The sequence below is a fragment of the Cherax quadricarinatus genome, chromosome 58 (assembly GCF_038502225.1).
Source record: "Cherax quadricarinatus isolate ZL_2023a chromosome 58, ASM3850222v1, whole genome shotgun sequence".
NCBI classification, from domain to species: Eukaryota; Metazoa; Arthropoda; class Malacostraca; order Decapoda; family Parastacidae; genus Cherax; species Cherax quadricarinatus.
In genome coordinates this window covers 22,582,435-22,609,210 of record NC_091349.1, presented here as the reverse complement: position 1 = coordinate 22,609,210, position 26,776 = coordinate 22,582,435, and the positions used below count along the sequence as shown (strand labels likewise).

At 42.7% G+C, this 26,776-nt stretch overlaps 1 protein-coding gene across 2 annotated transcripts in view; it reads right to left on the bottom strand.

Annotated features, from left to right (window-relative positions):
• LOC128698112 (lysozyme C-like) overlaps positions 1-24,003 on the bottom strand; it is an 80,743-nt gene extending 56,740 nt beyond the window's left edge. The window contains exon 1 of one of the 2 annotated variants that reach the window (XM_053790231.2): positions 23,912-24,003. In XM_053790231.2, the coding sequence (XP_053646206.2) occupies positions 23,912-23,916 (5 nt within the window). In that variant the 5' untranslated portion in view covers positions 23,917-24,003. The remainder of the gene's footprint in view (positions 1-23,911) is intronic. The other variant, XM_070097654.1, reaches the window with a different exon arrangement.
• Positions 24,004-26,776: the final 2,773 nt, after the last annotated feature.

The window sequence follows — 26,776 nt, the reverse complement described above, 5'->3', positions numbered from 1 at the left end:
TAAAAGAGAAAAAGGTAGCTTACGAGATGTTTTTGACAAAGCAGAAGTGTTATAAGAAGAGCAGAGTATATGGAGAGTAAAAGAAAGGTGAAGAGAGTGGTGAGAGAGTGCAAAAGGAGAGCAGATGAAAGAGTGGGAGAGGCACTGTCAAGAAATTTTAATGAAAATAAGAAAAAATTTTGGAGTGAATTAAACAAGTTAAGAAAGCCTAGGGAAAGTATGGATTTGTCAGTTTAAAACAGAGTAGGGGAGTTAGTAGATGGGGAGAGGGAGGTATTAGGTAGATGGCGAGAATATTTTGAGGAACTTTTAAATGTTGAGGAAGAAAGGGAGGCGGTAATTTCATGCACTGGCCAGGGAGGTATTCCATCTTTTAGGAGTGAAGAAGAGCAGAATGTAAGTGTGGTGGAGGTACGTGAGGCATTACGTAGAATGAAAGGGGGTAAAGCAGCTGGAACTGAAGGGATCATGACAGAAATGTTAAAAGCAGGGGGGGATATAGTGTTGGAGTGGTTGGTACTTTTGTTTAATAAATGTATGAAAGAGGGGAAGGTACCTAGGGATTGGCGGAGAGCATGTATAGTCCCTTTATATAAAGGGAAAGGGGACAAAAGAGATTGTAAAAATTATAGAGGAATAAGTTTACTGAGTATACCAGGAAAAGTATACGGAAGGGTTATAATTGAAAGAATTAGAGGTAAGACAGAATGTAGGATTGCGGATGAGCAGGGAGGCTTCAGAGTGGGTAGAGGATGTGTAGATCAAGTGTTTACATTGATGCATATATGTGAACAGTATTTAGATAAAGGTAGGGAAGTTTTTATTGCATTTATGGATTTAGAAAAGGCATATGATAGAGTGGATAGAGGAGCAATGTGGCAGATGTTGCAAGTATATGGAATAGGTGGTAAGTTACTAAATGCTGTAAAGAGCTTTTATGAGGATAGTGAGGCTCAGGTTAGAGTGTGTAGAAGAGAGGGAGAATACTTCCCGGTAAAAGTAGGTCTTAGACAGGGATGTGTAATGTCACCATGGTTGTTTAATATATTTATAGATGGGGTTGTAAAAGAAGTAAATGCTAGGGTGTTTGGGAGAGGAGTAGGATTAAATAATGGGGAATCAAATTCAAAATGGGAATTGACACAGTTACTTTTTGCTGATGATACTGTGCTTATGGGAGATTCTAAAGAAAAATTGCGAAGATAAGATAAGATAAGATAAGATTTTGTTCGGATTTTTAACCCCGGAGGGTTAGCCACCCAGGATAACCCAAGAAAGTCAGTGCGTCATCGAGGACTGTCTAACTTATTTCCATTGGGGTCCTTAATCTTGTCCCCCAGGATGCGACCCACACCAGTCGACTAACACCCAGGTACCTATTTGCTGCTAGGTGAACAGGACAATAGGTGTAAGGAAACGTGTCGGAATTTCCACCCGCCGGGAATCGAACCCGGGCCCTCCGTGTGTGAAGCGGGAGCTTTAGCCACCAGAAAGTTGAAAGTGAACATAGAAAAGAGTAAGGTGATGAGGGTATCAAATGATTTAGATAAAGAAAAATTGGATATCAAATTGGGGAGGAGGAGTATGGAAGAAGTGAATGTTTTCAGATACTTGGGAGTTGACGTGTCGGCGGATGGATTTATGAAGGATGAGGTTAATGATAGAATTGATGAGGGAAAAAAGGTGAGTGGTGCGTTGAGGTATATGTGGAGTCAAAAAACGTTATCTATGGAGGCAAAGAAGGGAATGTATGAAAGTATAGTAGTACCAACACTCTTATATGGATGTGAAGCTTGAGTGGTAAATGCAGCAGCGAGGAGACGGTTGGAGGCAGTGGAGATGTCCTGTCTAAGGGCAATGTGTGGTGTAAATATTATGCAGAAAATTCGGAGTGTGGAAATTAGGAGAAGGTGTGGAGTTAATAAAAGCATTAGTCAGAGGGCAGAAGAGGGGTTGTTGAGGTGGTTTGGTCATTTAGAGAGAATGGATCAAAGTAGAATGACATGGAAAGCATATAAATCTATAGGGGAAGGAAGGAGGGGTAGGGGTCGTCTTCGAAAGGGTTGGAAAGAGGGGGTAAAGGAGGTTTTGTGGGCTAGGGGCTTGGACTTCCAGCAAGCGTGCATGAGCGTGTAAGATAGGAGTGAATGGAGGCGAATGATACTTGGGACCTGACGATCTGTTGGAGTGTGAGCAGGGTAATATTTAGTGAAGGGATTCAGGGAAACCGGTTATGTTCATATAGTCGGACTTGAGTCCTGGAAATGGGAAGTACAATGCCTGCACTTTAAAGGAGGGGTTTGGGATATTGGCAGTTTGAAGGGATATGTTGTGTATCTTTATACGTATATGCTTCTAAACTGTTGTATTCTGAGCACCTCTGCAAAAACAGTGATAATGTGTGAGTGAGGTGAAAGTGTTGAATGATGATGAAAGTATTTTCTTTTTGGGGATTTTCTTTCTTTTTTGGGTCACCCTGCCTCGGTGGGAGACGGCCGACTTGTTGAAAAAAAAAAAAGTACAGAGGTCTGATGGAAGTCAAAAGCGTCCTGATGGAGCCACTATGCTACCCTGGAAGGATGGAAAGCAGATTGCCTGGGACTACACCTGTGCTGCCACATTGGCAGACACCTACTTGCCATACTCTGTAGTGGAAGGGGGTGGAGCTGCCAGCCACAGGGAGACCCAGAAGATCCGAAAATATGAAGACCTTCCCCCTTGCTATAACTTCATTCCAATAGGGTCGGAGACCCTTGGAGCATGGGGCAAGTGTGCTCTAAAGTTCCTCAAAGAGCTGGGTGAAAAGCTCATCATAGAAACCAAGGACCACAGGGCGACCAGCTTCCTCTTTCAGAGACTCAGTGTTGCGATCCAGAGAGGAAATGCCTGCAGCATTCTGGGCATGCGGCCCACCGCAGGGGAGCTGGACGAAGTATTCGAGATGTAGCTCTGAGTTACCTATGTTGTTTTACTTTGTATCATATTTTTGTGAATGTTTTGTCAATGTATTTTGTCTTTAAATAAAATATATATACATAATATAGGGGGTGGTAGGAGAAAATTCTCAAACAGCTTCAGGGAGAATCTTGAGTTTTCCCTGAAGCAAGTTTATTCTTTTCTCTGAGGATGAGGGTCCCCATAACAGTTCTAGAGGTGGTACCTCCCTATATTATATATATATATTCTGAGGCAGATTTTTACGAAAGTACTTAACCTTACTCTAGAAGACGGGCAGTGGAACCAAGCTACACTTCCAGTCAGACTAGGAGGCATTGGTGTTCGCAAGTCATCACAGATTGCGTTACCTGCTTTTCTGTCCTCTTGTGTTGCATCCAGAGAGCTTGTAGCAGCGATTCTCCCTGAACATCTTAGGGACAAGATTGGAGCCCAGGACCAAAAATTCATTGACGGAGCAATGATCTGGGATAATCTAACGGGCTCAGAAACCAGACCTGCTCCCCCCAACAACTACAAACAATCGCACTGGGATGGTCCAATAGTGGAAAATATAGCCTCAACGATGCTTCAGAGTGTGTCAGGGAAGGATAGAGCCCGCCTGCTGGCAGTGAGAGCCCCTCATGCTGGGGACTTTCTGTTGGCTGTTCCCAACTCCAGCCTTGGCACACGCCTCGACCCACAGACCATCCGCATCGGTGTTGCCCTTCGACTTGCCGCCCCTATTCTCGCCGAACACAGGTGTATTTGTGGCAGTGAAGCAGCAGACCGATTCGGGTACCATAGTCTTATGTGCCGTAAATCCGAGGGAAAGATTGCAAGACATGAGGAGGTTAATAACATTATCAAGAGGAGCCTCACAACAGCTGGATGCCCAGCAGTAAGGGAGCCACCCCAACTATGCAGATCTGACGGCAGCCAGAAGCGTCCAGATGGTATCACCCTTCAAGCCTGGACAGATGGGAAGCAGGTGGTGTGGGACTATACATGTGCATCTACCTTGGCTGATACCTATCTCCAATACACCAGGGAGGAAGGAGGGGCAGCTGCCAGCTTTAGGGAGTCCCAAAAGTCTAGAAAATATGAAGAACTTGCCCATCATTATATGTTTGTTCCCATAGGCTCAGAGACCCTTGGCTCATGGGGAAAGAGTGCATCTAATTTCCTTAAGGAGCTGGGAAAAAGACTCATCAGGGTAACTAGGGATCCCAGGGCAGATAGTTTTCTGTTCCAGCGGCTCAGTGCGGCTGTTCAAAGGGGTAATGCATGCTGCATTTTGGGCACACGCCCCAGCTCTGAGGAGCTGGATGAGATTTTCGCCTTATAATCGGTGATACACACGTAACAACATGTACCGTACATGTCACCTTTATATCAACAATGTATCTCTTAAATCTTCTGTGCCATATTGTATATATATATATATATATATATATATATATATATATATATATATATATATATATATATATATATATATATATATATATTATATGTATGCGGAAACGTTACTTTTCTCTTTTCATATAACATAAGTAAATGAGAAAGTTGTATATTACCATTTAAAATGAGTTATTGGAAGAATGCGCAATAGAGCCCCTGGCCTCTCTGGAATAACAATGAAACAAATAAAGTTCCTACCCAGAAATTGTAAACAGTCTTTGGTGAATATCTTCAATGTCATCTTGGCCTCAGGACATTTTCCAGTTGTTTTTAAGACTGCTAAGATGATCTTTCTTGGTAAGCTCAATAAAGACATACACCAACCTGGGAACTATAGACCTATATCTTTACTTGAAGTCACTGGAAAGGTTCTTGAGAAGGTCATTTCAATTTGGCTTTCGAACACATAGAGGTACCAATCATGCAATAAATGTTATTTTCGATTCTGTAGCAAGTCTAAAGCATCAGGGGAATCTTGCCTTAATTGCCACCAGAGATGTTCATAAAGCTTTTGATAGCTTATGGCATGATGGTCTTATATACAAACTCATTGACCTACCAGACCATAACTGGACTTTTCTCAGAGTAATATATAATTTCTTAACTCAAAGAAAAATCATTCCCACCTTTCATGGCAGGTCGGCAGAGCCTTTTATACCAACAGCTGGTGTCCCACAAGGTTCTTGTCTCAGTCCACTTCTGTTCAACATTTATGTGAATGACCTTCCTCAACCAGAGTTTAATGATACAATTGTGACACAGTTTGCAGATGATGTTATTCATGTCGTCTCATCAACTCCGGTAACAGGAAAATACAAGTATGAGAGAGTCATAGAAAAAATGAATATTGAACTTCGTCGAACATCTAATTGGGAAAAGAAATGGAGAATTATGACTAATCCTGACAAGGTCCTTGTTAGCACGATAGGATGTTTTGCATCAACAATTGAAGATAAAGGGGGTATCTCCATCAGAGGTACACCTGTAGCCATTAGAAACCCTAACAAGATCTTGGGATATGAAATAGACAGGCTGCTCCACTCAACATCTCATGTAACAAAAAAGATCAACATAGCCAAAGCCGGTCTTAGCAGTCTCTTTCGATTCAATCAAGCCCCTCAACATGTCAAAAAACATCTGTATAAAATGATAATAAGACCAATACTCGAATACCCATGTGTCCCAATGTCATTAACAACAAAGACCAACATGCTACGGTTGCAACGGGTGCAGAATAGAGCTCTTCGCTTCATTACCGATACCAGGAGGAGAGACAGAGTTAAAATGGCAGATTTACACATACAACAAGATATTACTGCCATAAATGTACGCCTCGACACTTTAAAAAAGAAACAACTCTATTCAATGCAAGAACTATACATGCCAGATAGAGAACATCCTATACAAGTGGTAAATACCACGGATTATACCATCAATACTCCACCTCACAGGACTCAAAGAATAACTCTCCCACAGAGGGTCCGTCGTTTTATTCATAAAGATGATTACCCTCGACCCATGATATTGAGCAACCTCCCTGATGAAGAAGATTGGGTACCACCAGAACCCTTCTATGTATACTGAGAAAATCATCGCCCCGAATTAGGGAGACATCTTATATAACTTTCTAATGTAAAAATTATGCTCTTTACTATGGCTGGACACCACTTGTAAGAAGCCATTGTTTCGAACTTCTATAAACTGGCCAGAAAATTATTGCCTTCATTGTCGCATAAATATCCGTTGTGCAATCGCAAAAAAAAAAAAAAAAAAAAAGCAATTGCAACTTGTATATTTACTACCAATTCAGAGTCATGTACTTATATACCTATTATATCTATGTGACTCTGATGGGTTAGTATTATACCCCTTAAATAATATCTTATCATTTCACGTACACTTTTAAATTACACCAAAGTGGTTGGGCCACTTACCTTTATATCCTACCTCTCACCCCCCTCCCACCCTTTTCCAATATTTCTATCCTTACCCATCCTTTTTCCTTACCCATCTTACCAAAGCTCAGAGGAATAAGCCTTGTGCATACATCGAGTGCCACCGAGTTAATCTGTTCTAGGCATAAGTTTGGGTCTGTGTTGCTTAGTATATCTTCCCAGCTTATATCGGTTAGGACTTGGTTTACTTGGTCCCACTTTATGTTTTTGTTATTGAAGTTGAATTTGGTGAATGCTCCCTCGTCACTAGTCTCATTTTGTCGGTCTGAGGCTCCACGCATACATGTCTGAACCTCAATTATGTTGTGATCTGAGTATATTGTTTTTGATATGGTGACATTTCTTATCAGATCATCATTGTTAGTGAAGATGAGGTCTAGTGTATTCTCCAGTCTAGTAGGCTCTATTATTTGCTGGTTTAAATTGAATTTTGTGCAGAGATTTAAAAGCTCGTGTGAGTGTGAGTTTTCATCAGAGCTGCCTCCTGGTGTTATTACTGCAACAATATTATTTGCTATATTCCTCCATTTTAGGTGCCTTAAGTTGAAATCCCCCAGGAGCAAGATGTTGGGTGCAGGAGCTGGAAGATTTTCCAGACAGTGGTCAATTTTTAACAGCTGTTCCTGGAATTGCTGGGATGTTGCATCCGGAGGCTTGTAGACTACCACAATGACTAGGTTTTGGTTCTCGACCTTTACTGCTAAAACTTCCACTACGTCATTTGAGGCATTAAGCAGTTCTGTAAACAAGTGACTGCAATGTACAGGCCAACCCCCCCCTTTTGCCTGTTCAACATCTGTATAGGTTGTAACCTGGGATCCATATTTCGTTGTCCAAGTGATCCTTTATGTGGGTCTCAGTGAAAGCCGCGAAATTGCCTTTGCCTCTGCAAGCAGTCGGATGAAAGGTATTTTGTTGTTTATTGCTGGCTTTAGACCCTGTATATTTGCAAAGAAGAATGTTATCGGACTGGTGGTATTGTTGGTACTGGGGGGGGATTTTTTTTTCCGGCATTAGTATCTGTATCTGTTGGTTTGGAGTGGAGGCCATCGACTGTGGTTCCACTCCAGGAATGAATGGATTTGGTGTACGATTTCTGCCATTTCCTGCCAGTTTTTTTTTCCTTCCTGGCAAAAAAACCTCTCCCTCTTGAAAGGTTTTCCCATGGCCTGGATGTTTTGTATCTTTTTGTCCCCTTTAGATGGTATGCCTGGCAATTTAAGTTATAGCACAGTCTTTCCTGTACTGAAGAGGTACATTTCAGGGTGAAAAAGCTTACAGGAAGGGAGTTTGCATTTTCCTGTTGTCATGGGCATGACATTTTCTAGGGTGGTCATAGTTGCATGTCCCATCTGTTTTTCCAGATTTCCCATGCCAGCAGATACCAAGTGCATAGTATGTGCACAGGCTTGGTTTCCGTTTGCCTTGGGTTTCTGTGACTGTATTCCCTGTTGGTGCATGTTTCCCTGTCTTATTCCTATCCTCCTTAGCACCAACAATGGAGCTCCCACCAGTAATTTATCCTCACTATTGCTATTGGAGTCCTCTTGTTTGCCCTGCGGTATTTCTGGTTTGCAATATTGGTTTTATCTTATCTTTCACTACACTTTTTTCCCTAAATGGCTCCTGTCCTCTATGAGGTCCTTTATATCCTATTCCTTCCCCGTATAATTCCCGACTACCTGGACAAAATTTCCAGCTTCACCATTACTGTCTTTATCTCCAGCTTCCCATCTTCTGTCTGCACCTCCAGCTTCACCATTACTGTCTCCCAGAAGTATCTCCAGCTTCACCATTACTGTCTCCCAGGACAGCACCTCAGCTTCACCATTATGTCTAGCACTATCAGCCCTACATTTACTGACTACCAGGACATCACCTCCAGCCTTACAGTTTGTGACTACATGGCCAGTATCAAGGGCAGTACCATATTGTGCTATGTCTGCGGGCAATTCAACCCTTCAGATTCCCGGAGCAACATTACTCCTTTATTGAAGCGCTGCTACTTTGTTTATTTTTGCAGCAAACTTGGAGACCACGACAAACCATCTGCACCACACAAAGCTTGCAAGAGTTGCATCAGTAAGCTCCAAATGTGGTAAGTTGGAAAACTTAAATGTATGCCCTTTGGAGTACCAATGGTATAGCGGGAGCAGATGAACCACCGTGATGACTTCTACTTTTGTATGACTAAAGTAGCTGGATTCAACAAGAAGACTAAAGATCGCATAACATACCCAAATATTCCTTCACCAATAAGGCTTGTTCCACACTCTGAAGATATTCCTGTACCTGTGCCACCTGAGACATGACAAATTTCATCAGAGTCTGATACTAGGGATTCTAAGGAGATGGAAGTAGACTATGAACCACCAACAAATGACAATCCCAAACCCTTCAATCAAGGTGAGCTCAATGACCTGGTGAGAGACCTTAACCATCCAAAAGAAAGTGAACAGTTAATTGACTCTCTACTGAAAGAACACAGGCTTCTAGCTCCTGGAACAACATTCGCTTGGTACCGTTATCATGAAGCGGAATTCACTCAGTTCTTTGACAAAGAGGAATCTTTAGTTTTCTGTTCAAATATTTCTGGCCTTATTGAACACATGGGGATGTCATACAAAGCAGATGAATGGAAACTCTTCATTGATTCTTCTAAAAGAAGTTTAAAGGTTGTACTTCTATACAATGGCAACACTGCTGCATCTGTGCCAATTGGCCATAGTGTCCAAATGTCAGAAACTTACGCAAATATGAAGACACTAATATCTGCAATCAATTAAAAGAATCACATTTCTCTCATTTGTGGTAATTTAAAAGTTATTGCTCTCCTACTAGGTCTTCAAGGCAGATACACCGAGTGTCTCTGTTGTCTGTGTTTTTGGGATAGAAGGGCAGACAGCAGCACTATGAAGAAAAAGACTGGCCACCAAGAACTAGCTTCTTACCCGGAAATCACAACATATAAACTGCCACTAGTTTACCTCAGGAAAATTCTGCTGCCACCTCTCCACATCAAATTAGGGCTTATGAAAAATTGTGTGAAGGCCATGAACAAGAATGGAACTGCTTTCAAGTACCGGGAGTAAAAGTTTCCTGGTATAAGCGAAGGCAAGCTAAAGGCAGGAATCTTTGTTGGCCCTCAGATTTGGGAATTGATGAATGACAAGTATTTTGATGAAGTATTAGCAGGTGCCGAGGTGAATGCCTAGTTTTCATTCAAGCAGATTGTCCACAACTTCCTGGGAAACAGACGCTCCCTCGAATATGAAAAAAGGATCCAAGACCTGATTTCAAGTTTCCAACGACTTGGGTCTAGAATGAGTGTGAAGATGCACTCCCAACAATTGCTGGGACTACAGTGAGGAACAAGGAGAGCGGTTCCATCAGGATATTTGCAACATGGAAACTCGATACCAGGGCAATTGGAATGTCAGCATGATGGTGGATTACTGCTGGTCATTGAAACGTAATGGTCTCGATGCACAGCACAAGCGAAAATCAAAGTGGTTCATTAGGAACATATTTTATAATAAAATCATTTGATTTGATTTGTATTGATTTGGAATTCATATGTTCTTAAAATTAACAGAATGTGCTTTTCCATGATTGATTACCTAATTTTAATAAATTAACCATTTATTAAAAATTCATATTTTTTATTATCATTAATTTGCATTTTATTCAAAATCCTTTGGTGGTAGTGCAAACTGGTTTAGATATTTACAATCAGCAGCCCAAGAATATGTTAGATAGCAACCATGAGTAAAAATATAAATTAAAAACATTCCTAATGCAGATCAACGTAATTTATCAAGAGAATAAGTTCAAGAAAGATACATAGTGTTCAGTTAAGAGACCATGGTGTTCAATTAACAGACCATAGTGTTCAATTAACAGACCATAGTGTTCAATTAAGAGACCATAGTATTCAGTTAACAGACCATAGTGTTCAATTAAGAGACCATAGTGTTCAATTAACAGACCATAGTGTTCAATTAAGAGACCATAGTATTCAATTAACAAACCATAGTGTTCAATTAAAAGACCACAGTGTTAAATTAAGAGACCATAGTGTTCAAGAAAGAGACACAGTGTTCGCTTGAAGGGAAAGTGGACAAAAGACACAGTGTTCAATTAGGAGACGGCAAACACACACACACACACACACACACACACACACACACACACACACACACACACACACACACACACACACACACACACACACACACACAGACACACACACACATACACAGAGGGAAGGAATGCTTCAATGGCAGGAACTAATTCGTCTCAGAGGATGCTCAGGGTACTACAGTGGGTGGATGAAAGGGAGATAGTTTTTGTCTATGGGCTCCAGGAAGTTGAAGGGAAAACTTATGAAGCAAGAAAACAGGAGGGAAAAAAACGATTGCAAGCATCATGAAAGCAATAGAAGAGGACGACATGACCCAGCTGACAAATTTTCGGAGAAATGGGTGATTTGCGAGAGGAAAAAAGCGTCCAGTCAAAGTGATCTTCAGGCAGAGTCAGCTCGAAACCGGATCCTGCAGGACAAAGGCCTGTTCCTCACGTTCTCTAGCTCTTTCTTCACGATCAAGTCTATCACGCTCCTTTCTGTCTTCTCTTTCTCTTTCTAACCGTCTTTCTTGGATTTCTCTCTCAATTCTCTCTCTCTCCTTTTTCTCCTGTCTTTCAAGGTTCTCTTTCTCCTTTTTCTCTTCTCTTTCAATTCTCTCTCTCTCCTTTTCTTCTTCTCTTTCCCTTTCTAACTGTCTCTCTTCTCTCTCAATTCTCTCTCTTTCAAGTCTTTCCTGGATCTTAGCACTAATGAAAGATTCTAAATTTTTCCCTGTTATTCCTAACTTACTTCCAGCATTCATCCAAAACTGGTATTCCTCCATGCTTGCAAGAATAACTTAAACTATCAGGGGAAATGAAACGGATATTAAAGAAAACGGAGGGTTCAATTCCTGCTCCGCTCAAACTGTAAATAAACCAGAGGGCTCGATCGCTACTTCAATTAAACAATATGTATTAATTAAAATGAAGGGTTCTATGCCGGCTCCGAGCAAACACTAAGTAGAATGGGGTCACTTGATCATCCAATCTTCTCATGAACAAATCAAGAGTGTCCTACGACACTTCCCTTGATAAAATAAAGAGCTCAATGAAACAAATTGTCACTGGAAAATCTCGGGTCCCTAGAGTCTAATCCTCCAAATTGTTTCAAGCTCAAACAAAAAGGTGGCAGAATTGAATATTATCCTGCCTGACTTGACTTACAATAAATTGAGACTATAACAATCACAAAATCTTTTAAATACCTGTACTGTAGTCCTACCATAGAGAATGATTACTCATGTGGTATGCGGCGTTGAAGTTCCAATGGTAGATTCGAGATGTAACAACTTCAGACAGTATTACCAAAGCTGGCTCCTCCTCAGGAAAATTAATGTATAGAAAAAGAATAAAAACTGACAAACATAAACACTTTATTATTTAGAAAATATAAAATATAAAACACTTAAATATGAAATATTGATCCTACATTAAAGAAAATGAAAAATGAAAAATATAAATGATAACTGAATTCAACGCTAATATAAAACTTGGGTGTCTGGTGTTGGTGACACTGTGTGTTGTTGAAATCGTAGCCGTTGCCGATGATGTGGGGGGGGGTCGCAGGTGTTGATGACAATCCACCGGCTCGTTCTTCACAGATTTTCTAGCCGTCAATAATCCGTCCAGATGACAGGAAAGCAGGTTTTTTTCCACTGCAATGATGAGGGGTTATATCCTGCTACTTCATACAGGTGCACAGGTAATTAAATCCAAAAAGGGGAAGTCTCAGGACGTTAGTCCATCTCCATCAATTCTACTCGTTGATTGGCAGGTGACCCTCTCTGTCATCCAAGCTGGAAAGATAGACAGATTACCCACTGCTTAAGAAATCACTCTCCATGATAAGTACAATACCTAAAAGACGTGGTGATTATTACAACAGTCAACTTAGAGCAAGACTGAAAGGACTAAGTTTATTATTGGTCAAAAGTGAAGCTTTCAACCAATAAATCCACTAGAATACAAGGCAGGCATGTACTTACAGTAGTGCTTGGAGCTTTGAGTCTAGTGATTGCTGTTTGGACCGGAGCCCCACACGTCACCTTTCGGAGGAGGGGGGGAAGAAGGAGGGGAAGGGATAGTGGGAGCTAGACTGACCCTACCTTAAGCAGCCGGCAATCAAACTATCACTTTCGGGGTGGGGGAAAAAAGGCGGGAATAGCGGGAGCTAGACTTACTTTACCTTAACAAGTAGCCGGCAAGCAAACTATCACTTTCGGGGAGGGGGAAAAAAAGGGGGGGGGGAATAGCAGGAGCTGGACTTACCCTACCTTAACAAGTAGCCGGCAATGAAACTATTGTTACTATATACTCCATTGCTACTCATATCTATTGAACTTTTCCCTCACAAGTATAAACACCAACCAGCATGGATTCATGGAAGGAAAATCCTGTGTCACAAACCTTCTGGAGTTTTATAATAAAGTAACAGAAGTAAGACACGAGAGAGAGGGGTGGGTTGATTACATCTTCTTGGACTGCAAGAAGGCATTTGACAAAGTTCCTCACAAGAGATTAGTGCAGAAGCTAGAGGATCAGGCTCATATAACAGGAAGGGCACTGCAATGGATCAGAGAATACCTGAGAGGGAGGCAACAACGAGTCATGGTACGTAATGATGTATCACAGTGGGCACCTGTGACGAGCCGCATCCCACAGGGGTCGATCCTAGGACCAATGCTATTTTTGGTATATGTGAACGACATGATGGAAGGGCTAGACTCAGAAGTGTCCCTGTTCACAGACGATGTGAAGTTAATGAGGAGAATTAAATCAGATGAGGACTGGGCAGGACTTCAAAGAGACCTGGACAGACTTGGCACCCGATCCAGCAACTGGCTACTCGAATTTAATCCCGCCAAATGCAAATTCATGAAGATAGGGGAAGGGCACAGAAGACCACAGACAGAGTATAGGCTAGGTGGCCGAAGACTGCAAATCTCGCTCAAGGAGAAATATCTTGGAGCGAGTATAACACCGAGCATGTCTCCGGAAGCACACATCAACCAGGTAACTGCTGCAGCATATGGGAGCCTGGCAAACCTGAAAACAGCGTTCCGATACCTTAATAAGGAATCGTTTAAGACACTGTACACAGTGTACGTCAGGCCCATACTGGAGTATGCAGCACCTGTTTGGAACCCGCACTTGATCAAGCACGTCAGGAAACTAGAGAAAGTGCAAAGGTTTGCGACAAGGTTAGTTCCAGAGCTATGGGGAATGTCTTATGAAAAAAGGTTAAGGGAAATCGGCCTGGCGACACTGGAAGACAGAGGGGTCAGAGGAGACATGATAATGACATATAAAATACTGCGTGGAATAGACAAGGTGGACAAAGACAGGATGTTCCAGGGAGGGGACACAGAAACAAGAGGTCACAATTGGAAGTTTAAGACACAGATGAGTCAGAGAGATATTAGGAAGTATTTCTTCAGTTATAGAGTTGTCAGGCAGTGGAATAGCCTAGAAAGTGATGTAGTGGAGGCAGGAACCATACATAGTTTTAAGACGAGGTTTGATAAAGCTCATGGAGCAGGGAGAGAGAGGACCCAGTAGCAACCGGTGAAGAGGCGGGGCCAGGAGATAAGACTCGACCCCTGCAACCACAAATAGGTGAGTACACACACACACACACCTCCTCCCCCTCCCCTCGCTCCTCGGCTCGGGTGGAAGGATAGTAACCCGCACACACGTACATGTGTACATGCCACACAAGAGGGCCATAAATTCTCACACAAACACTTGTAGTCCCTACCCTAAAGGATACATCTCACATACCCTCACATACACTCCCTTCACCCTCTCTCTCTCTCTCTCTCTCTCTCTCTCTCTCTCTCTCTCTCTCTCTCTCTCTCTCTCTCTCTCTCTCTCTCTCTCTCTCTCTCTCTCTAACTCTCTCTCTCACCCTCTCTCACTCACACTCTCTCACACTCCCTCACACCCTCACACTTACACTTTCTCACTCACACTCCCTTACTCACACTCTCATCAACACTACCCAACACCTCTCACATTCTCTCACACTCCCTCATACTCTTATACTTACTCTTATACTTACTCAGACTCTCTCACTCACAATTTCTCAATCACACTCTCTCAATCACACTTTCTAACTCACACTCCCTTACTCACATTCTCATCAACACTACCCCACACCTTCAAACCCACACTCTTTTACTCACACACACTCACTCTCTATCTCTCTTTCTCTCCTCTCCCACTTTCTCTCCCTGTTCATCTTCCTTCTCATCCTCCCTACCCTTCTACTCAACCAGGCTGTTGCTGCTGGCTGCACGCCCCTCCCCCACATTGCTTTTCCCCCTGTCCCCCCTAGCCTCCTTCCATTGCTTTTCCCCCTGTCCCCCCTAGCCTTCCCCCCATTTCTCTTCCCTCTGCTGCTGTCCCCCCTCCCACTCACTATTTTCTTCCCCTCACTGCCTCCTCCCCCTCTCTTCCACAACAAACACCCCCTCCCTCCCTCCCCACAACAAACACCCCCCTCCACACACGCACTTTTGGCATAAGCTCTTCCTTCTGTGGAAAAAAAAATGGGACACCAGAAACCAGGATGAAGAACCAGAGGACTGGTGGATAAAGCAAGGGGTGGACCCGGGAGAGAAGACTGGGAGGCAGAGCTCACAAGAAGAGAGGAGGAGTGGGGGAGGAGGCTGGAAGAGCTCAGCAAGAAAATGGAAGAGAAAATAGCTGAGGAGAGCAGGAAATGAGAATTTCAAATCACAGCAGCTGAAGCTAAGATGCAGAGCTTAGTAGAACTATAAAGTCTGAAACAGCCTAAAGAACCAAAGGGCAGTACAGTCATGACACCAAGAGCTACTACACCAGTCACTGGTGAGGGGACTGTAGGAAACAAAGGAGATATACTGTATGCGATGACTCTATCGGACCCAATTGGGGCCCAGGGAAAGGCAGGGAGAACAGCTGGTACTAACGAGGGGACCAAAGAAAATGAACGAGCTAGGCTATACACAGAGGCTCTAATGGACAACTGCCATGTCCAGGAACAGATAAGCACAGGGGCACCGGATAGGGAGGAGACAGTAGGAAGCAATACTTCAATGGCAGGAATTAATTCATATCAGAGCATGCTCAGGGAAGTACAGTGGGAGGACGAAAGGTAGAGGGCAGTTTTTGTCTATGGGCTCCAAGAAGTAGATTGAGAAACTTACGAGGCAAGGAAACAGGAGGAAAAAATGATTGAAAACATCATGAAAGCAATAGGAGAGGACGACATGACCCAGCTGACAAATTTTCAGAGAATTGGGTGGTTTGCAAGAGGAAAGAAGCACCCAAAGTGATTTTTCAAGGCAGAGTCAGCTCAAAACCGGATCCTGCAGGATAAAGTGTGCCTAAGGGTGTGTACCTCGACTGGGACAGATCACAAGAAGAAAGGATGATACTTAAAGAGAGGGTGCAACATTGCAAGGAGGAATGGGAGGCAAGGAAGATGGGGAGCAGGGAAAATCAGGCCCAAGTGGAAGAACAAACACAACCCCCTCCAGTACCACCCACAGAAGGAACTCAACCATGGCAATCCCAAAGCAATCAAATAACCTAACCCAAAACCCATTCACTGTACCCTCTGTCCCCATCCACCTCAGCGCAAACCCCACCCTCACAGAAACGCACAGTAACCCATACATCCCCCTCAGCACAAACCCCACCCCCACAGAAACCCACAGTAACCCATACATCCCCCTCAGCACAAACCCCACCCCCACAGAAATCCACAGTAGCCCACACATCCCCCTCAGCTCAAACCCCACCCCCACAGAAACCCACAGTAACCCACACAATGCACCCTCTCCCCCATCCCCCTCAACATGAACCCCACCCCCACAGTAACCAACAGCAACCCACACACACTGTACCTTCTACTCCCATCCCCTTCACCACAACCCCCACCCTCACTGTAACCCCCATAGACCATCTCCCCCATCCCCCTCATCACAACCCCCACCCCCACTGAAACCCCCCATTGGCCCTCTGCCCCCACCCCCACAGCAACCCCCTATAGTCCCCCAACAGGGCACCTGCTCCCCTTAACCCACCTTTCTCCCCAGACGACAGTTATAGAAAAGAAGTTAAAGGTTTGGTACACGAGCGTCGATGGAATAAAGAATAAATGTGAGGAGTGGCATGAAAGAATCAAGGAGATGTCTCCAGACATCATAGTAGTCACAGAAACAAAACTCACTGGGACAATAACAGATGCAATCTTCCCACCTGGATATCAGATCCTGAGGAAGGATAGAACGACAGAGGGGGAGGAGGGGTTGCACTGCTAATTAAAAACCGGTGGGGTTATCAAGAAATGGAAGGAATGGGAGAGAAAGGAGAAAGGGACTACATAGTAGGTACAGTTCAGTCAGGGGAAAATAAGGTAGTCAATGCAGTGATGTATAACCCACCACAGAACTGCAGGAGGCCAAGAGAGGAATATGATGAGTGTAACAGAGCAATGGTGGACACACTGGCTGAGGTGGCAGGAAGGGCTCACTCGAGTAGAGCGAAGTTACTGGTTATAGGCAACTTCAACCACAGGGAGATTGACTGGGAAAACCTGGAGCCACATGGGGGTCCCAAAACATGGAGAGCCAAGATGATGGATGTGGTTCTGGCAAACTTCATGCAAAAACATGTTAGGGACACTACCAGAGAGAAAGGGGAGGATGAACCAGCAAGACTGGACCTTGTGTTCACCCTGAGTAGCTCAGATATTGAGGACATCACATATGAAAAGCCCCTTGGAGCTAGTGACCACGTGGTTCTGAGCTTTGAATATATCATTGAGCTACAAGTGGAGAGGATAACAGGAGTAGAAAGGGAAAACCAAAGAGGAGAGTGGTGGAGCGGAATGGAACAAGATTATAAACTACAGCCAGCATGGATTCGTGGAAGGCAAATCCTGTGTCACAAACCTACTAGAGTTTTATGACAAGGTAACTAAAGTAAGAAATGGGAGGGGTGGGTTGATTGCATTTTCTTGGACTGCAAGAAGGCCTTCGACACAGTTCCTCACAAGAGATTAGTACAGAAGCTAGAGGAACAGGCACATATAACAGAAAGGGCACTGCAATGGATCAGAGAATACCTGATAGGGAGGCAACAGCGAGTCATGGTATGTGATGAGATATCACACTGGGCGCCTATGATGAGCGGGGTCCCACAGGGGTCAGTCCCAGGACCAGTGCAATTCTTGGTATATGTGAATGATATGACAGAAGGGGTAGACTCACACGTGTCCCTATTTGCAGATGATGTGAAGTTAATGAGGAGAATTAGACCAGATGCAGACCAGACAGGTCTACAAGGAGACCTGGACAGGCTGGCTGCATGGTCCAGCAACTGGCTCCTAGAATTTAACCACGCCAAATGCAAAGTCATGAAGATCGGAGAAGGGCAAAGAAGACCACAGACAGAATATAGGCTAGGAGGCCAACGACTGCAAACCTCCCTCAAGGAGAAAGATACACAAATAACCCGCACATAAAAGAGAGAAGCTTACGACGACGTTTCGGTCCGACTTGGACCATTGACAAAGTCACAATGTGACTTTGTCAATGGTCCAAGTCGGACCGAAACGTCGTCGTAAGCTTCTCTCTTTTATGTGTGGGTTATTTGTGTATCGTTCCAGTCACGGTATTGTGCCTTTTTTTGTTATTTAAGGAGAAAGATCTAGGAGTAAGTATAATACCGAGTACGTCCCCAAACGCACATATCAACCCTGATAACTCCTGCGGCATATTGGTGCCTTGCAAACCTGAGAATAGCGTTCCGGTACCTCAGTAAGGACTCGTTCAAGACTTAATACACTGTGTACGTCAGGGCATTACTGGAGGCCGCAGCACCAGTTTGGAAACCTACACCTGGTCAAACACATCAAGAAATTAGAGAAAGTGCAAAGGTTTGCAACAAGACTGGCTTTAGAGCTAAGGGGAATGTCCTACGAAGAAAAGTTAAAGGAAATCGGTCTGACGACACTGGAGAACAGGAGGGTTAGGGGAGACATGATAACGACATACAAAATACTGCGGGAAATAAACAAGGGGTCACAACTGGAAAATGAAGACTCATATGCGTCAAAGGGATGTTAAGAAGTATTTCTTCAGCCACACAGTTTAGGAAGTGGAATAGTCTGGCAAGCGATGTAGTGGAGGCAGGAACTATATATAGTTTTAAGACGAGGTATGATAAAGCTCATAGAGCAGGGAGAGAGAGGACCTAGTAGCACTTAGTGAAGAGGCGGGGCCAGGAGCTGAGTCTCGACCCCTGCAACCACAATTAGGTGTGTACAATTAGGTAAGTACACATACACACACACACCTGAGAACAGCGTTCCGATACCTTAGTAAGGAATCGTTCAAGACACTGTACACCATGTACGTCAGGCCCATACAGGAGTATGCAGCACCTGTTTGGAACCCGCTCTTGATCAAGCACGTCAAGAAATTAGAGAAAGTTCAAAGGTTGCGACAAGGTTAGTTCCAAAGCTAAAGGGAATGTCCTATGAAGAAAGGTTAAGGGAAATCGGCCTGACGACACTGGAGGACAGGAGGGTCAGGGGAGATATGATAACGACATATAAAATACTGCGCAGAATAGACAAGGTGGACAAAGACAAGATGTTCCAGGGAGGGGACACAGAAACAAGAGGTCACAATTGGAAGTTGAAGACTCAGATGAATCAAAGGGATGTTAGGAAGTATTTCTTCAGTTATAGAGTTGTCAGGCAGTGGAATAGCCTAGAAAGTGATGTTTGGAGGCGGGAACCATACATAGTTTTAAGACGAGGTTTGATAAAGCTCATGGAGCAGGGAGAAAGAGGGCCCAGTAGCAACCAGTGAAGAGGCGGAGCCAGGAGCTAAGACTCGACCCCTGCAACCACAAATACGTGAGTACAAATAGGTGAGTGCAAACACACACACACACACACACACACACACACACACACACACATAGGTCAAGCGTCTATCGACAAGCGCCTTTCACAAGTGGTACAATAATAATAATAATAATAATAATAATAATAATAATAATAATAATAATAATAATAATGATAATAGTAACACACACAGAAGATGGGAGGACTGGGCAGAAGAGAAGCAGGCGAGAAGCAGGAGCACCGGGATTCAAAAGTGATGATACCAATGATGTACAACCCATAATCGAACTGCAGGAGTCTAGGTCAAGAATATGGTTTGAGCACCTGAGCGAAGGTGGACACACTGAGGTTGCCAGAAGGGCAAAGTTATACGTCATAAGGGATTTCAACCACATGGAAACTGACTAGGAAAACCTGAAGCCACATCGGGAACCAGAGATGTGGAAGACGAATGCTAGAGGCAGTGCGGGAAAACTTCATGCACTAACATGTTAGGGATACTACCAGAGAGTGTGTGAGAGAGAGAGAGAGAGAGAGAGAGAGAGAGAGAGAGAGAGAGAGAGAGAGAGGAGAGGATGAGCCAGCAAGGCAGGGCCTCGTATCAAAAGGCAAATCTGACTCAGAGTTGTTATACAACCACATCAAGAAGACAACAACAGTCAAGGACCAACTAATTAGGCCGAGGACGGAAGGAAGGGAGCAAATATGTGAAGAGTTCAGCGCAGGGCAATATTCGCAGTGGAGACAGACTTCCAGCAAACTGAGGCAGTAGGGTACACCAGCAAGTGCTGGACACACTGCACACAAAAGTGGAGCTGTAGAAACTACTAGATGAACTAATATATCTCGAAGGCGATGGGCCCAGATAATATCTCTTCTTGAGTCCTGAGAGAAGGAGTACAACTGCCTGAGATGTGGAAGATAGTAAAGGTAGTCCCAATTATTAACAAAGAAAACAGACAGGCAGCATTAAACTAGAGACAAGTGTCGCTGACATGTATAGTATGTAAAGTCATAGAGAAGGTTATCACAGAATGAAATGTGGAGCATCATATAAAGTTAAATAAGCTCAATTACTGTATGTATTGGCAACTGTAAATCGTAATTGCCGACTTCTTCAAATGGGAAAGTTAATAAATCATCAATGAGAACTTTCGTAAACAAAGAACTGACATCAAAACTAACCAAATTCAGCTTCAACAACAAGAGCATCAACTGAGACCAGGTATACCATGTCCTAAATGAAATATGTTCAAAAGTTGTCTTAAATAATGTGGACCCTACTACGGAAGGAAGCGCTAACCAGGAAAGTGGAAAATATTGAGCTTAGGTAAGGGGCTCATACAGGATCCAGGAGAGTCGAGATAAGCTAAAAGCGATTAGTAAAATTGAAAAATTCGAAATATTTCTTTTTATATGACCAAAAACAAGGCACTTGCTCAGACAAGATGGAACTTACACAGATGACAACAAAGCAATAAGTGAGATACTGAAATTTCAATACGACTCTGTGTTTAGCGAGCCACTAATTAGTCTGAAGATCGACAATCCAAATAATTTTTTCTTGAATGAGCCTCAAAACCCTGTCAATGTTTGCCAAATTTCTAACATAACCCTAACTGAACTAGACATTGATAAAGCCATTGACAACATGCCCATGCATTCAGCCCCAGGCCCAGACTCGTGAAACTGTGTGTTCATTAAGAACTGCAAGAAACCCCTCTCACGGGCCCTAAGTATACTATGGAAAACAAGGAGCATAGATTCAAGTGAGATTCCACAGTCCCTAAAAACAACGGATATAGCCTCACTCCATAAAGGCGACAACAAAGCAATAGCTTAGAACTATAGACCAATAGCTCTAACGTCCCACATCATAAAAATCTTTGAAAGAGTTCAAAGAATCAAGATTGCAAACCACTTGGATTCCCAACAACCTGCACAATCCAGGCCAATATGGGTTCAGAGCAGGTCACTCCTGCCTCTCGCAACTACTGGACCACTATGATATGGTCTTAGATGCACTGGAAAACAAACAGAATGCAGATGATGTAGTACACAAAGAGTTTGCAGAAGCCATTGACAAGTGCGATTATGGTGCAATAGCACGCAAAATGGGTGCTAAAGGGATAACTGGCTAAGTGGGCAGACGAATCTTCAAGAGTAGTGATAAACAGAGTTAAATCGGAAGCTGCCAAGGTGAAGAGCTCTGTTCCACAAGACACAGTACTTGCAACAACCACTCCCTTGTTGAATTAAATAGTCTAGCTCATTCCATAAATTTTACTGCTGTTTAAACAAAATAACCCATTATTTTCAATATCTTAATTATTAATTTAAATCATGATTTTAAATTCAAAATATACAGAAAACCATCAAATAACTTTTTCTGTTCACTATTATTCTTCACATCATAAGTTAAACCTTTTGTATTGTGATCCATGTCTTAGAGAGCACTGGATATTTGCAGCCCAGAGTTCAAACATGAAGAAATCTTAAGAATTATAAAATATATAATGATCTAAAATATCCAAAATACTTAACTGCTAAAAATATATTTAACAACTAAAAGACGGACAAACAATCATATTCAACAAAGAATATGTTGGTTCTCCCTTACCATGAAGACCTTCTTTGTATACCTTCTCTACTTAAGAATTTTAAAATCAAAGTTACATTTAAAATCTTGATAAGGTACAAAGAAAAATCTGATTAAAATTCCGCCCCAAAAATGATGCTGGTTGTGTCTACAAGATTCTCTGTAAAAAAAATTAATGAAGTTAATTACAGGCAAATTGGAAAAAGCCTTACCTGGAGTATACCTGGAGTATACCTGGAGCATACCTGGAGTATACCTGGAGTATACCTGGAGTATACCTGAAGTATACCTGGAGTATACCTGGAGTATACCTGGAGTATACCTGGAGCATACCTGGAGTATACCTGGAGCATACCTGGAGTATACCTGGAGTATACCTGGAGTATACCTGGAGTGTACCTGGAGCATACCTGGAGCATACCTGGAGTATACCTGGAGTATACCTGGAGTATACCTGGAGAATACCTGGAGAGGGTTTCGTGGATCAATGCTCCCGCGGCCCGGTCTGTGACCAGGCCTGGTGGCGGATCAGGGCCTGATCAATCAGGCTGTTACTTCTCGCCCCACAAACCGACGTACAAACCACGGAAGTCTGAGCAAAGCTCAGACTTCTGCAACTCAATTGTCCTTAAAGATTTGTTAAGTTATACCATAAATTAAGGAAAGATCCTGGACTTCACCTTACGAAAGGAGACACAGCAAATGCGATAGTAATTATGAACAAGGTAGATTATAGTGGAAAAATAAACATGATATTAGGAGACAGAGGAACTCAGGCGCCTCTTAAACCTGTTAAACCAAGTGTCACAGACAATGAATCAGCCACAATTATGTTATAATCTGAAGAAAGGACTAAACCCGTAGGGGTCATAGCCAAGTTGAATGGGAAGATTTCAAATTCGATTCAAGCAAGGGGAAGACACGTATAGTTCCTTGGATCAAGATCCCGTTACCAGCAACAAGGAGAAAATGATGAAATAGGAGCCTTTCAACAGTAATTAAGACAAAAATATAAACACAGGAATAACCTATGTAAGACTTGTTAATTAAGGCAGCCACGAGAGTAGCCTCATCAATCCTGCCCAAATTTTGAAGCTGATCCAGTAACTGTTCTCGAGTAATAAATGAAATTGGTGAGGTTAGGTTAGGTAAGGTTCGTCAGGAAACAGGACAAATGTTTCCTGACGCGGGTCTTAGTCAGATGATGACCCGCCTTTGGAGCTTTCGGTCATCTGACCGAGGCCTTCCGCTGGCTTACCGGTCCACCCCTTTAAAAATTATGGTCATTTATAACCAGTCTGTCTATATGCCAAGAAATTGGTGATAAAGTGAACGACATTGTTTCTGACAGTGATCAGAAAACAGGAAAGTCTTCCCTCGTTAAATTGAGAAACTGTGTAAATCTGCGGACTTTTTTTTTTTTAAATTTACTTTTCACATATACACTCTATTGAAAATTATTCTCAAAACTGTGAGAAAAACATTTTATTGCTATTTTTTTTGGATATCCCAATGTGATCAGACTGTCAGTCACGCAGATCAAAACCAATACAAAAATACTTCTTATTAATATACACAGACACTTAGAGTTTGAAGTTGATCTGAAGAAGCATTCACTTGTTATTAAAAGGAAACCAATTTGCTTAATAAAATTGGCAAATGGATATTTATGCTGTGTTTTAATAATAATAATAATATAATATCTTTCTTTACTACCAGTACATGTACAAGGTATACAGACCATAGCTGACATCAATGACATACGACTGTATAGAAAATCCCTTGTTGTGTTGAGCATTTCAGCAAATTAGGTGAAAAGTTGGTGGAAGGAAAAAAAGAAACAGGGAACATCCTTCGGTACCCTTTTTGGGATAGTCAAGAAGCGACACCTGTTGGTTATTACAGCGACTGAATATCTTCACTCACCTCATGTATACGAAGTTGGAGTGAAGAAGAGTAGTTGTGTCACCCAGAGAATATCTTGAGGTTACTGACAAGTGTCTTTCCTACCGCTTCATATATATACCAAGTGTCTGAATGGCGCTAGTATTTTTATGGCCAGCACTGTGATGTGCAGCATAGTCAGCAAATATTTTTTTTCTTTGGGTTGTGCCGTTCACTGTTATCGTGAAACCTATATGATAATGCCCTCTTGAGAAGACGCTGGTGAACGGCTGTTGATACCTTTGATATACCTTTGAAGAGTTTTGAGAGTTAATCTACTCTCTGAGCCCGGCCTTGGGCCAAGCTCGTCTGGTTCTTGCCTGGTCAACCAGGCTGTTGTTGCTGGAGGCCCGCTGCCCCACATATCCATCACAGCCTGGTTGGTCTGGCACCTGGTGAAGATACTTGACCAGTTTCCTCTTGAAGGCTTCTACACTTGTTCCAGCAGTGCTTCTGATATCTTCTGGTACGATGTTGAATAGTCTGGGACCCCGGATGTTGATACAGTGTTCCCTTATTGTCCCCACCGCACCCCTGCTCCTCACTGGGTTTATTTTACACTTCCTCCCATGTCTCTCACTCCAGTATGTTGCTATAGCAGTGTGCAGATTTTAGGACCAAGCCCTCGAGTACCTTCCAGGTATATATTATCATGTACATCTCTCTCCTCCGCTCCAACGAATACATGTTCAAAACTTGCAGGTGTTCCCAGTAGTTTAGGTACTTTACAGGCTTAATGTGAGCCGTAAACGATCTCTGTATTTGTTCCAGCTCCGATATTTCTCCTACTTTGAACGGGGCCGTCAGCACGAGGGAGCATTAGTGATTTGAAGAGTGTCACTACCGGTATTATTTCCCTTGTTTTGAAAGTTCTCAATACCCACCCCGTCATCTTCCTGGCTGTCGTGATCTTTGTCTTTTTATGGTCTTTAAAAGAAAGGTCCGCTGACATAATTATTCCCAGATCTTTTACGTGTTCCTTACGTTCTATTTGGTGACCCTCTTGAGTTTTGTATATAATGTTCCTTTTGAGTTCTTCATTCTTTCCATACGTAAGCAGCTGGAACTTATCACCAATGAACGTCATGTTGTTCTCCACTGCCCACTGGAAAACCCTGTTTATGTCTTTCTGTACTTTTTCAGTGTCCTCTACCATAGTGACTTTCATGCTTATTTTAGTGTCATCTGCAAATGATGATACAAAAGTGTGCCGGGTTTTTTTTATCTATGTCTGCCATGAGGATGAGAAACAGCAGAGGTACCAGGACAGTACCTTGGGGCACTGAGCTTTTGACCTCGCTGATGCTGGATCTTGCCCTGTTCACTACTACTTTTTGTGTTCTGTGTGTTAAGAACCCGAGAATCCATATGCCTACTTTCCCCGTAATGCCCGTGGCCTTTATTTTGTGTGCTATCATTCCACGATCGCATTTGCCAAATGCCTTTGCAAAATCTGTGTAAATCACATCTACATTTTGGTCGTCTTCCAACGTCTCCGTAATTCTGTCATAATGGCTCAGCCGCTCTGACAGACATGATCGTCCTGCCCTAAAACCATGCTGGTTCGGGTTATGCTGGCTGTGCTGGTCCATGAAATTTATAATCTGCCATCTCATTACTCTTTCGAAGATTTTTATGTGATAAGTTAGGTCTACTGGTCTGTAACTTTCAGCTAGTGCTCTACCACCTCCCTTTTGCAAAGGAGTTATGTCTGCACTCTTTAAGGCCTCCGGTATGTCACCTAGATCTAAACTCTTTCTCCAAAGAATACTGAGGGCTCGTGCTAGTGGTACTTTGCATTTCTTTATAAATAGAGCATTCCATGAATCTGGTCCAGGTGCTAAGTGAGTGGGCATGTTTCCCAGTTCTTTTTCGAAAACTATGGGATTTGTACTAATGCCAGTTAGTTGGTCTGCGCGGCCTTCTTCTGGAGTGAAAAATATTTCTGTATTTTCTACCTTACTGTCATGTAGTGGGTTGTTGAACACCGATTCATACTGTTCTTTTAGGATTTCACTCATTTCCTGTTCGTCGTCAGTATACGAGTCTTCTTCTGTGAGGTATGACATCCTAAGTTTTTGCTCTAATTCACTGATCTCTCGGCTAAGCCTGTCTTTCTTCTGTTGTAGCATATTTGTGTTTTTAAGTAATTTATTAACCCGTTTTCTTCTGTACCATCTCCTACGCTCTCTCTCTATATCTGATCTTCTTCTGGGTTTCCTCAATGGTACATGTTTCATACATACTTCGTACGCTTCTCCATTCAGCTTCTCTAGGCACTGGTGGGGATTTAGGGTGCTCATGTCTGATTCCCAGGGTATGTCTGCTAGCTCATGGTTTATTTTTTCCCAATCAGTTCTATGGTTGTTAAAATTAAACTAACATTAGTGACACAGTTTCCTAACCATGAGTTAATACTCGTTCGAACTTCTATGATGTTATGATCAGAGTATATTGTCTTTGTAACTGTTATGTCTCTCATCAGTTCCTCGTTGTTTGTGAATATCAAATCCAGGATATTTTCATTTCTAATTGGATGAATTACTTTTCACAAAGCCTCATTAGTTCCCTGGTATGTACCTGTTGAACCAGGGTGCTTCCCGGAGATATTTTTGGTATAACATTACGTTGTGCCATCTTCCATTTCACATGAGGGAGATTAAAATCTCCAAGGAGTAAAATATTTGGTGTGGGATTTTCTAGTCTATCCAGATAACTATCTCTCTTCCTTAGCTGATCTGTGAATTCCTCAGTAGTTGCTGATGGTGGTTTGTATACTAGGATAATTACCAAATTCCTATTTTCTTGAGAACTAGAAATACCCCTTACGTTCCTCGTATCAAGCCT